This window comes from Amphiprion ocellaris, chromosome 13 (genome assembly GCF_022539595.1).
Source record: "Amphiprion ocellaris isolate individual 3 ecotype Okinawa chromosome 13, ASM2253959v1, whole genome shotgun sequence".
In the NCBI taxonomy this organism is placed as follows: Eukaryota; Metazoa; Chordata; class Actinopteri; family Pomacentridae; genus Amphiprion; species Amphiprion ocellaris.
In genome coordinates, this window is record NC_072778.1 from 29,914,335 (window position 1) to 29,927,475 (window position 13,141).

General features: G+C 40.5%; 1 protein-coding gene across 3 annotated transcripts in view; it reads left to right on the forward strand.

Moving 5' to 3' along the window:
- The first annotated feature begins 4,968 nt into the window (after nt 1-4,968).
- The window catches only part of aff2 (AF4/FMR2 family, member 2), a 221,450-nt gene continuing 213,277 nt past the window's right edge, over nt 4,969-13,141 (forward strand). For all 3 annotated transcript variants that reach the window (XM_055016689.1, XM_055016690.1, XM_055016691.1), the window contains exon 1: nt 4,969-5,183. In XM_055016689.1, coding sequence (XP_054872664.1) covers nt 5,131-5,183 — 53 coding nt within the window. In that variant the 5' untranslated portion in view covers nt 4,969-5,130. The remainder of the gene's footprint in view (nt 5,184-13,141) is intronic.

A 13,141-nucleotide genomic window follows, 5' to 3' on the forward strand; every position in this document is an offset into this window, starting at 1 on the left:
TGCTCAGGCAGATCAGGTTAATGTGTTTTGGAAGAGAGACTCTGGAAGAAGTCCTGAAGGACAGAGAAACGGAATGCTTTCAAAATCATGCTTGCTTTTGCTGTTTCTATGATTTCTACCTGCTTTAAATGAGCTCCGGTACAGATTTTATGATGACAATTCAGAAACCTCAGTTATAGGCACCATTTATGCAATAAACACTTTATCATAGATAACATAAAGTGGCAGAATACACTGCAGATTAAGAATATAAATACATTAAAGACCATATTTGCTTGGTAATTAAGAGGAAACCTGCAATCATGCAAGCTGATGTGATGTATTTTTACAAAACATGGACAGTGAGACTTGAGATAAATAGCAGAGAAGATGAAGGTTAGAGATAAATAAAAGGAAAGTAGAAGAACTGTTTCAATACACTGCCCATCCCAAAGAAAAGCCGCACACTCTAATATTCTGTTGGACTGCCTTTAGCTTTGAGTGTGGCACTCATTTGCCGTGGTATCGTTTGGATAAGCTTCTGCAATGTCACATCACTGCAGTAATTATCCAATGGAAGGCTCTTACCTATTTGCTTTGTTACATTAAGGTGGCTACTTTTTTTGGACTGGCAGTGAATGTGATAAAAATCTGATTCAGGCAAACTGTGCATGGTGTAATACCTACTTATAGCCACATGGAGGAGCTGTGGCACTGCAGGATTCAACACTACCTCTCCTGAATGCACCAGAGAGAAACAAGAGGAGCAAAAGAGAAGCCTGAGCACATATTGAAAATTCATGACATGCACTTCTCAACTTCTGCAAGATACACAGCAAGTATAATGAGCTCAAAGCTGAGAACTTGGTCCTTCCTGACTATTTTATCAGTTAGTATTTCTTTCCAGCTCCATGTGTGTGTGTGTGTGTGTGTGTGTGAGTCTCCCAATGTCATCATTAAAATATACATTTCTGGCTGTGGCTTCAACAATACTGCAAAAGACACAAACAAAAACAGTTAAAAACTCCTAAACAAACAGCTGGGGATTGAGCAGGAAACCAGTCGTTGCATATTTGCTCTTAATCCCATTTTCTCTCCATGTCTGTCCATCTCTTTTTATCATGTAATTCCCCATTAACTCATCCTACAATTGCTTTTTGAAAAAATTGTGCCATATCTGTCTCCCCTTTCCTCTGCCTCTCGCTCCAGTCATTCTGTCTCTCAGTGTCTGACCTAGTTTTGGACAGCACACACAGAAAATCGGTGGTCCCACAGGTGCTTAAAATCCTTGAAAAATGTTTGAGTTTGGCGTTTCTTAGGGTCTGGAGATGTCTGGACTTTTGATTTGCGAGGCTGGAATGGCTGGAATTGATCAAGGTCACGAAACAGCAATTTCGCACAATCAGACACATTGCTAATGGCTGGCAGTGCTTTATTCCCATCATGCACTGTGGTTAACTCTCTTGTCTTTTCTTCTCTTCTCTGCTGCTGTTTGCCGACTGTGATGCAGAGCGGTGTTGGCATGTTGCCCCGGACCAGACCAAAATACTCCCACAAACACACGCACCAACAAAGTGACACAACATCCAAAACAAAGACACGCAAACACACAGCCAGCAGTGCATCTTCAAATATTCCTTCCTGATACATTTGGACTTCTCCCCTCATTGTGGGTAAAAAAAAAAAAAAAAAAAAAATGCTTCTTTTTATCTTTTTTTCTTTTCGCAGGAGGATTTTTTTAAAGGCGAGGACGGCGATGTCACAATGCAACGGCGGTCGCAGCCACCGCACATGCTGAGTGAGAAGTTTCAACCATCTGGTCAATCATTATTCATGGCAAGGCGTAAACAGTAAAACGTGCCGCTGGGCATGTGTTGCAGGAGGAGTGTGATGGGGAATAAGCTGCTAAACTGCTTCGGCTGATCTGAAACTAACGCAACGTGGCTAAAAAAAAAAAAAAAAAAAAGATACAAAAACAGGTAATGAAAGCAGTTTGAGACCACGTGGATTAAAAGAAGCTAAAGCTGGAGTAAGCAGGATATTTACAGCATCATTGGGAAACTAGACTTCTGCAAAATGGAGCTAAAGATTCAAGACTGGTGCCAATCACAGCGCAGAAAGAGCAACAAAGAGCTGCATTTTTCAAATTCTGACGTTTTCATTTCTAGATTTCTGCCTACTGCAGCTTTAACTTGCTTTATACCAAACAAACTGAGTTGCTGTTCAGAAGGTGCCAGTTTAGAATATGCAGAGGAGCAGCTCTGTTCACAATCCTATAATTAGGCAAAGTGCGTATACAGGGGCAGCAAAAACAGAGAGTAAATCATACAGTAAATTATACTGTTTCTCCTTAGCTTCACCGGGCTGAACCTACAACGTTTTGAGCCGTTATGTCCGCCTAGAAGTAAACTCTGTCTTTTCAAGCTCAGATTTTCTTTATTCTTTTGGAACACAGAAGCTCTCAGCTTTCATGCCTCCCCCAGCTGTAATGTTAGCTGCACACGATGGGAACAAATCAAACTGTTTTAATGAAAGTACAGCACATGCGGCAGATCAGTCGAACAACAACAAATCTACTAAAACTTTCCATTTTAGACGGAGAAGACAGCCCTAATATGTTCAACAATCAAACAGCTGCAACAACCGTTATTACAGAAATCACAAAATAACAATACAGAGCGCGACATAACAAGACTGCACAAGACTTAACACCCTATACTGGATAGAAATACACATTAGAATGCAGAATAAGACTACTATAGATCTGCAGTGAAGCTGAGTTTTTCAGTCATTTTCTACCAGTGACACTATATTTTAACACAGTAAAATGCCGAATTTTAGTTTTAAGGGATCTTTACTAATATGACCTACTTTCTTTTGCGATTGTATTCACCAATATACATTTGTAAGTTATATTTAATGCATTTTCTGCTGCAAAAATACCATGTCACCTGAGCCATATGAGCAATTTGTATCATTTTAAGTTTGTTTAACTTAAAAACACTCAATCTCTTCTCTCAGTTTGAGAAGTTGGTTCTTTATTTGAATTATTAAGACCTATCAGCTGCAAGTGTTGAAACCCTTTTGTACATCAGACAAGTTTATTCTAGTTACTGTGTTTTATAAAATATGTGCACAGAGGTGAACTCATTTCTAATCTTCATCACGAGTTTGTACTGTTTTCATTATTATACAAGACCAGCACTCAGAGCTCAGTACTCCTCCAAGGCTGCTCAGTCGTATCATTTCCCATGGATGGAATCTTGAAAAGATTTGTGGCAGAAATCACGGCAACATAAAATGTGGCCATTTAATATAGATGTACCCAAAAAGAAAATGACGTTGTGCTGAGCACAGGCGTGTGTTATGTATGTGTACGTTATGTACGGATACCAAGTCACGTGACCTAAATATGTAGCAGGCAGCGGGAATTGATGGGACTCAGAAACACCCCCACAATTTAATCAGTTGTTCCTTGTATCATTTCTGATGGAGTCTTGATAAGTCCAAAGCGGTGGATTTGTAGTAGGATCACAATCATGTGATCATCAGCAGGCAGCTAACGTAGTGTTCACTTGTTGTCATGGTTACAGTGACGAGGTGCCACTATCTGGCAATGATACAGAAATCTTGAACAAATCCGTGGATCCAGACTATAAGCCGCATCACTGCCAGAATCTAATCAGTTGGTCCTTGTCCTCATTTCTGACCTTCCCTGAAAATTTCATCCAAATCCGTTGGTCCGTTTTTGAGTAATGCTGTGCACAGTCAGACAGACAAACGTACGACGATCATCTCATAACTCCATCATTCCTCGGCGGAGTAATAATGCAGAAACAACACGGATATATTAAAGGACACAGCAGGTTTTCATTGTGAATTCTTTAAGCTATAAAACTCCAAAACAATGCATGATGGGAACACTCAATCTTTCTTTCTTTAAAAACTTGATTTAATGACTTGATTGAACTATCAGCTGCAGATTTAATCAACTAATCATTTCATTAAAAAGACCTAAAATCCAACAACTAGACAGCAGAAACTAGATATCTTGAACTGAATTAATTAGAAAGGATCAGTTAATTCAACTAAATTCCTGATACATGTTTTTACAGTGTAGGGTTGAAATGTTGCCTGTTCAGTCCAGCAGACTCTCTAATGTACTTCAGCTAAAGTCTTTTTCTGTTTATCAAAAGTGCTCCTGAGCACGATTCTGTTCTTTGGGTTGTTTTTTTTCCTGCTCTGCTGTTTTAATTTTTGCTTACAAAAATGTTGCTTTTATATCACAAAGCACAGAGAGGCCACAGAAAGGCCACGAGGTCACGTCCTGAGCATTACTGGGGCATTTGCAAGAAGCCGAGGAGGATTTTACACTCACACAAATTATACATGGTGGATTTGGAGATCTGATTCTTGCACTTTAAGGCTAAATATCCTTAAAATGTAATTAATGTCTTCGGTTATTCAAACTGAAAACATGACTGCATAAATAAGTTGACATAGCAAGAAGTGAAACCCTCACAACTGGTTCAGTTTTAATGTCATTTTCCATAGAAAAGGTGCAAAATAATCACTATTTATCGACGGTTTGAGGGGAGATTCTCAGCTTTTCCGACTCAGAAGGACACCTAATCAGAAATGAGTCATCAGAGGTGTGTAATGTGTGGTTTCCTGCGCAGATGAACTTGATAACATGTCAGCATCAGGCACAGTTACATCACTCAGACATGTTATGCTGCTGCTGCTCACTAAATGACTCATTTTTGGGGTTTTATTTTGGAGAGATCTGTGCAGAATAAACAGCTGGTTGCTTGTTATGAGGGAATATTTTTTGCTGTGAATATGTCAGTGACTTGTCTCTAGTGTGTGTGTGTGTGTGTGTGTGTGTGTGTGTGTGTGTGTGTGTGTGTGTGTGTGTGTGTGCGCGTGCGTGTGCGCGCTCTCTCTCTCCTCCCTCCACCTCTGCCTGGCTGTCAGCTTCGCCTCGACCACGTAGCAGCTTCCTGGCAGCAGCTTGTGTTACTCTCCGTCTCTGACACTCACAATCAGTAGCCTGTATGTAGAACCACGTAGCAGCAGCAGCAGCAGCAGCTTTTGGATTTTAACCACCATCCTCCTCCTCATCATCACCTCCTGCAGCTCGAAGCTTCAATGGATCTCTTTGAATTCGACTTTTTCAGAGACTGGGAGCTTGAACAACCATGGTAAGTCCTGCGCACTCTGCTTTATTCTCCGGCTTCCAGTGCCTGCGTGGAGAGGATGAGTGGACCTCTGCGTGTTAGTGCTGAAAATGTAACATTTCCAGGGTGTTTATTGTGGATGGAGACGCAGCCAAAGTGAGACATCGTGCAAAACCGTCTTTCTTTGTGTCACCGCTGTTTGCTGGAGACGAACCGGGAGGCATGCACACGTAGCCCGAACACACAAACGGACACACACTCGGTGCACAAGCCGGTTCTATGACTGCCTCATTGTCATATTAAGGAATGTTCGCTTGTGGATGCGGCGAGACGCAGCAGCACCGGTGCAGGAAATGGGAATGAAACTGTGCAGCTCGCATAAGTTTGGTAGTTTGATTTTTTTTTTTTTTAAATTTCTGCTCTTAAAAAAAATCTCTTGTGCAATCATTAGTGGACAAACAGAGTTGTGGTTGTGCAGCAGCCTACAGGTGTTGGTCTGGTTTTTGGGGCAAACTGTGCGTAATGATGGAGAGAAGTTCATCTTCAACATACAGCAGTGTTTGGAGTGTTGTGGTCCACTCAGCCTCATGATTGTTCTATTTACCAGCTGCTATTCTGATAAAGAAATCATTGTCACTGCAAATTAATATCAGCTGTTGGTTGAACAAAACAAGGGAACTCATAAATTGGCTTGAAGTCAGTGCAGAAATACCACAATCTGTGTTCATACCAGCCCATAAATGACATGAAGCAGAGGTGCAGAAATATATACCGTAACAGTGTCACTGTTCTGTAGTTTGTCCACCAATAAATAAAATACAAAGGAGCCACATAAATATATTTTTATATAATTTAAAGTTTATTTTACGTTTAAGGCTGCATGCCAAGATTGAAGAGTCTTTATTTGCTCATACAGGATGTGTAGTGAAATGCAAACCGTTCCTCCAAGGCTGTGCAATGAGACACTATGAAGAGCATTCTTTAAAAACAATAGAAAAATAGAAGAAGTCTCATTGTCATAAATAATGAGGCAGTGATTGTGATGCTATCACCATTGGAAATAACAGGCAATCTGATATTTAGTTTTTCTGCGACAACGTGAAAAAATACTAGAAATCTGACTAGATGACTTGAATAACTCTATTTGGAAAGAAATAGGTGGTCTAGCAAGATTGGGGTTGATTTTGTAGAGGAAAATAAATCGAAAAAATAAAAAATCAGTTTAAAAAAAGCGGAAAAAAATCACGTTGGATCCTTATAAGAGCCAAAGGGATTCAAAATCCCTTTCAATGTGAATGAAGGAAGACTAGAAATTTGACTAGATGACTTGAATAACTCTATTTGGAAATAAGTAGGCGGTCTAGAGTGATTGGAGATGATTTTGTAGGGGAAAATGAAAAATAATTTATTAAAAAAAGAAAAAAAACAAGTTTGAATCCTTTCTTTATAACTGCCAAAGAGATTCAAAATGGTTATTCTGCTTTGGCTGCCATGCAGGCCTTGTTGTGAGGAGCTTTGTGCTCATTTAAAAGGTCAGACTATGAGTTTCTTCATGTGGCAGCAGCGCTTGCAAGACTCTGCTGACGGAGTGAATGATTTTGATCAACAGCAACATTTCCATGCAACTTTTGCAATCGAACCTTCCTTCTCAGTGTTAATCGCTCCTTTTGTCTGACACATGTGGAACCAGCATGTCACCATCTTCTGATAAAGTTAAAAACCTCTGGGAACCTTTAAATCACACTAACTGATGTTCTATCAGACTTTTCTTGTTGATTAGTCATGCAAAATGAGAACCATGTGAGTTTTCTTTCAGCAGCAAGGAAAGCTGAATCCTGCTTTTTTTTTTTTTTTTTTTTTAATATCAATATTTGTTTCTGCGTCATGCAGACTAAACTGTTAATCAGTCTGAGTCGGACCATCGTCTGCCATTAAAATTAATGTTCCGTTCTGTACAGAGCTGCGCTGCTCACTGAAGTCATTTTCTATGCAGCAGAGGACATAAGAACAAAGACCCACACGGGGAGAAGCTCTTTTTAAGGCTTTTAAAACTGTGGAAGCCCAACGATGCTGGAGGTTTAAGAGATGACAGAGCGGCTGTAATCTGCAAGAAAAATATTAAACATTATTCTATTTCTCTGCGTGATTCGGGATCTTTTCTAACAGTGCATTTGTGCAGAAACTGGGCTTATGAAAAGTAATGGAGGAGCAATTTGAAAATTGAGAACAGCTTGTCAGCTCTCGCTCCGGTTGCACTGGGCAGCGTCCTGTGGATTCTTCAGCTCAGACCGAACTTCATGCAGCATTTTTACACTGAGCACTTTTCCAGTTTTGCCTCTGATTCACCTGTTTTCTGTCTCCAGCCCTGAAACCACAGCTGCTCACTGTGTGTGAGTGTGATGTAAGGTGATGTGCACGGTCAGAAACAATGCAGACAGTGGGCATGTTTGGCTGAAATGTTTACATGCTGCAGGATGTATTTTGAGTGTGTTGTTTTAGAGCAGTCCTCACGGTGTTCAGCGAGTGCAATGCAGCTGTGAGAAGGCTCAACTGTGGCTTCAGTACATGTGCAAATGAAGCACACATGCAGAAATATATAGAAAGATGACCGAAAACAGTTCACAAGCAATCCTTATCAACATATTTTTGGATCTTGTAAAGCTAAGGCTGCATGAAATTGGATAAATCTGGCTTTCTGATGTTTTGTTTTTGTGCAACAATTTAAAAAAATTACAGGAATTTGCCACGATTTGGAAAGAATTAATGAATCCAGAGTGACTGGAGTGATTCTGTAGGGGAGTGCGTCTGCATCAAAAATAAGTGATTTAAAAGCAAAGTTGTAAAAATCAGTTTGGAACCTTTCTCATATCTGCTAAAGAAATTGAAAATAGTTTGTTCTTTTTGCTTTGGATGTCATTCAGAGCTTGTTTAAAAGGTCAAATGAATGGGTTGCCTCATGTGGCTGCAACACTTGCAAGACAATGCTGAGACCAGTATTCCTATGCAACTGATGTTTCATTTCTTGTTGCAATCAAATCTTCGTTTTCAGTGTTTCTCTATGTTCCTCGCTCACTTCGCTGTGCTCATGTGGAACCAGCATGTTATGAATAAATTAAAGAAACATATCTCTTCAAGAATCCTTAAATTGGAGTAAAGAAATATTTTTTTGAAAAGCTATAACCGTTCTCATATACTGGCTTCAATATATAACATCAGGAGGCCCCTGTGGATTCACCAAATTTAAAAATGTCAGCTGATGATACAAGATTATTTCACTAAATGCTCAATATTTCTATGTCCAAACAGTGCTGAAACAGTGTGGAGGATTGTGGGAGGTAAAGTCTATATAACAGTCAGCTCTATATTACTGTGGGAGCGCGATAACTTGGCAACCGTGTTGCTGTTTTGGATTCGTATTCCGGCGAGGAGAGTCCTTGCAGGGAAAGTGACACACACTGCTGTCCCTCAGCAGCCACCATGGAGGGGCCCCGGAGCAACGTACTTAACCCCCCGCTGCTGGAGTGGAGCTGCTCAGGGCTCGACAACAAGCTCAGGGTGTCTGCACATGTAACCCTCCCCCTGCCACCACTCCATCACTACGCCGCTGTCAGGTGGTCCTGATGGGAGTCTGCTGGGCTCACAGCGAAACAGGCTCCGGTCCAGGAGAGACAGTACAGGGATGTAGATCACGTTAGAGATCCACTATGTGGCTTTGTTAAGGGCTGACACCGATGTTGATTATTGGTGCTCAAGAAATGACAATAACTGATTTTAACAGCATGTGACAGCAGAGAACTGTCATTCACAACGAGGCTTCTTCATTATTAAGAGTGATTATGACTAAATATGTAAAACAGAAATAGGTGTGATTCAATTAGGACGCTCTCCTTTGTTTATGTGGGATTTACTGAGATTGATCAGTTTGTCTCCTGCAGTTCCGTCTGCTGTTCTTCTCTATTTTCTTAGTTTTCACTGTTCTGTCAGTTTTGTGGCCCAAAAAGTTCCATATCTTAAAGCTTTATTACTCCGCCAAGGAACATGGCAGAGTTGTGACGATCGGCGTAAGTTTGTCTGTCTGTCTGTCTGTCTGTCTGTCTGTCTGTCTGTTAGCAACATTACTCAAAAACAGTCTAACGGATTTGAATGAAACTTTCATGGAAGGTCAGAAATGACACTAGGACCAAAGGATTAGATTTTGGCAGTGATGTGGCTTGTAGTCTGGATCCATGGATTTGTTAAAGAGATAGCGACACAGCATCACTGTAACCATGACAACGAGTGAACACTATGTCAGCTCCCTGCTGACGATCACGATTGTCAACTGCTGTGGACTTAATGGGGCTTATCCGTCAGAAATGATACATAGAACAGTTGATTAAACTGTGGAGATACTGCGATTCGTTATCCGTACATAACGTACACATGCATAACACACACCTGTGCTCAGCGCAATGTCGTTTTGTTTGTGGGTACATCTATATTAAATGACCACATTCTATCTTACTGTGATTTCTGCAACAAATTTTTTCAAGATTTCTGCCGTCGGAAATGATACGACTGAGCAGCCTTGACGGAGTACTGCGCTCTCTGACTGCTTTTCTTATTTATTGTTTTCACAGTAATCTGTGGCTGCCTTCTAACTTAGTCGCTAGCTGTTAGCGTAGCGTAAGCCACTGTGAGAGAAGCTAATTTCCTGGTTTGTGGTGGCATGTGTTTCTTGTTCAGTTTTTGCAGTTTTTGCTTGAGAAAATAGCAGTAATGGTGAAAATGCCAAACATCGACCATGATAATGTGTCTAGTGAATGTCTAGACAATGAATGTAACTGCTGGTAAGGAGGCTGATTTTTGGTGGATGATAAAATCTGATTAACTTGTAGGTGAATGAATGAAAAGTAGAAGACTCACCTTGATATATAATTAAAGATTCACGTTTTGGCACCACAAAGTAGCATCTGTTCGTACTGTTAAAACTAACTGTAGTGCATTAAGGCCAGCGGTTGCCCCTCCACATAGTCAGACAATGAACCTGAAGGGGTGACAAGATGCTAAAAGCAAAATGAAACTATTTGAAAAAAAATTTGTCACATTTTCTCACCTTTCTTGCTTGTTTCTTCACTCTTTCACACTCACATGGACTTTCTGCTTCATTTTTAACTAGTAGCCGAACAATACAGTGTTTTAAATTTAGGAACAGGACTACTTAGTGATGAAGCCCTGTGATTTGTCAGGTATTTAATTAATTTGCTACTTTGGTCAAAAACAGACGTTATTGTCACCAAAGCGTGGGATTCAGACATGTGAGACCGTTCGTTTCCCCACAGCAGCCGACGCCGTCACCACTGTGGTTGAGGATCAGAAAATAGTGCTGCCAGTTATTTCAGTGATGGGCTTTTTCAGACACAAACAATGTTGTCCCGTCAATAAAAGCACACGATCAAAAAATGTTCCAAATTTTGGAAGATGGTGACAAAAAAAACAAAAAACATTGTTTGATGTGGAGAATAAAAGCCTGCCAAATTTCTTTCCAACAATAACCAACTTGGGAGTCCTTATTAGTTTATTTACAAGTGATAAATTGCTGGTGAAAAGGACAGAATGAAACTCAGTGGGTTCAGAATGCTTCATATGAAGGGCTCGTTGGAGTGTGTAACTGCATCTGGAAACCCCATCCTGACACTAATTATGTGTCTTTTTGAGACCAGTGAGCACTTTTTGTCTTCTTAACTCAATTACCTCATATGTGCAAACAAGTGCTGCCCAGTAAATTATTACTTATCAGTGTAACCCATTGTGTTGAAGCTACAAGGGCTGCAGTCAACCAGCTAAACTCTTAGCTGACTGGTTGAGAAGCAGGTATGATTTCAATACCCTGATCGCGTTGGGAACGAAAAAAACCTGCTTGTTATCCATAAATTAACTAAATACATTGATCAGACTCTTCATGCTAACTGTATTAGCCTAAATTAAATGTTAATCAACATAAAAAGCAACTATTTGCAGCATATTAAATGCTTTTAACCTGGTTATTTTCACTGAAATCGTAATTAACAGGCTTGGAGATGAGAAGCTCCATATGTTCATGAGATTTCTGGAAAGAAAAGTATTTTAACCTTGTTTTGTGCTGATCACAGCACAAAACAAGAAAAGCACTTAGAGAGCGCAGTACTCCACAAAGACTGTTCATTCCCTGACATTGCGCTGAACACAGGCGTGTGTTATGCATGTGTACGTTATGTATGGATGCCAAATCGCCTGACCTAAATATGTAGCAGGCGGAGAGAATTGATCAGACTCTGAAACACCCCCACAATTTAATCAGTTGTTCTTTGTATCATTTCCGATGGATAAGTCCTGATAAGTCAGCAGCGGTGGATTTGTAGTAGGATCACAATCATGTGATCATCAGCAGGCAGCTGACGTAGTGTTCACTTGTTGTCATGGTTACAGTGATGCCATGCCGCTATCTCGCAATGATACAGAAATCTTTAACAAACCCGTGGATCCAGACTATAAACTGCATCACTGCCAAAATCTAATCAGTTGGTCTTTGTGTCATTTCTGACCTTCCCTGAAAATTTCATCCAAATCCGTTAGTCTGTTTTTGAGTAATATTGCTAACAGACAGACAGACAAACCAACGCTGATAGTCACATAACTCCCTGGTGGAGTAACTATTGAGCAGTTTAATGCAGAGAAGCTAGCCACTGTTTTCAGATGATTTGACATGTTGGTAGTGGAGCTGTGATATAAAAACTGGATCCAATTGGAAAGTAGATGAATGCATTCATTCACAGACAGGCAAAGCTTCACCTACAGGTTAAGTCCATTGAGTTTAAGTCGCATCCGACATGGCGAATCATCTAAAAACTAAGAGCGAACTGCTGTTTGCAAAGTTTTCATTCAAGGTCTCAGCCATTCATTTGAACAAAATGCAGCCGAGGCAACATGGTGTCAGTTAGCTTGAGGCTAACTTCAAGTAAACGCTTAGTAAATATTATTCTGTTCCTCCCGCTGTCAAAAACATTGGATCGATCCTGCAAGATTATTGATGTATCTAATTACTCCTTATGAAAGTGACACCGGCTATTATCCGACCAATGAGGACACAGTCAGAGAAGGACATTGGGTAGGACTTTCATTTTCTGCACACTGAACCCTTAAATCAGCCAAATGCTTGTACTGTAATAAAATAAACTTTCTAGCCATAGTCCAGGCCAAAGAAATCCCATGTATTTTGGCTGGGAACAGACCCAGTGCAGCACATGATTCTGCTGTTTCTCTCCCAAGTCTGCTTTTAGTCAGTGTCTTTTACTAACAGCTCTAAAGGCTGCTTTGATGTAGCCGCGACTCAGTGCTAATAAATGTTCAAATGGACTCAACTGTCCGAGATTATAAAGAAGGAAAACACCAGCAGTGGGAGATGAAAACCACAGTGTTATTCTGAAAAAGGATCTATTTTCCTAAAATTTTTTACAATGGATTTTAGAGGCACAAAAGACGACACACCTTCAATACAAACCACGAAAAATCACTCAGATTGGAGTTAAAAGTCTGTCACTCGCCATTGATGTGCGACTGGTGTTTGACAGTAGATCTTCCCTTAAAGGGGAACGAGAGAGAGAGAAAAAAGAAAAACCGAGAGAGAGAAAACAATCTTGAAGCTCCCCACGCCTTTGTTAAATCTGAACGAACACTGTAGGTCTCCTCCTCCTCCTCCTGAAGAAATACCCTTTCATCTCTTCTGCTCTTTGTTGCTCTTCCTCCCTCCTCCTCCTCCTCCCTTCTCGCCTCTTGTTTCAATCTCTCGCTCTGAGATCTGAAGGCTTTGTATGATTGTAATAGGGCTCGCATTGAATGTTGCGTACTCCTCGCTGTAATTGCCCATCATGTAGCCGGCTAATCATGGCAGTGGAATCTGGGGGAGATCGCTTTGAATGTTAATTGACGCTGATGGTGATTGGTTGAACCATTTAAGTAGTTAA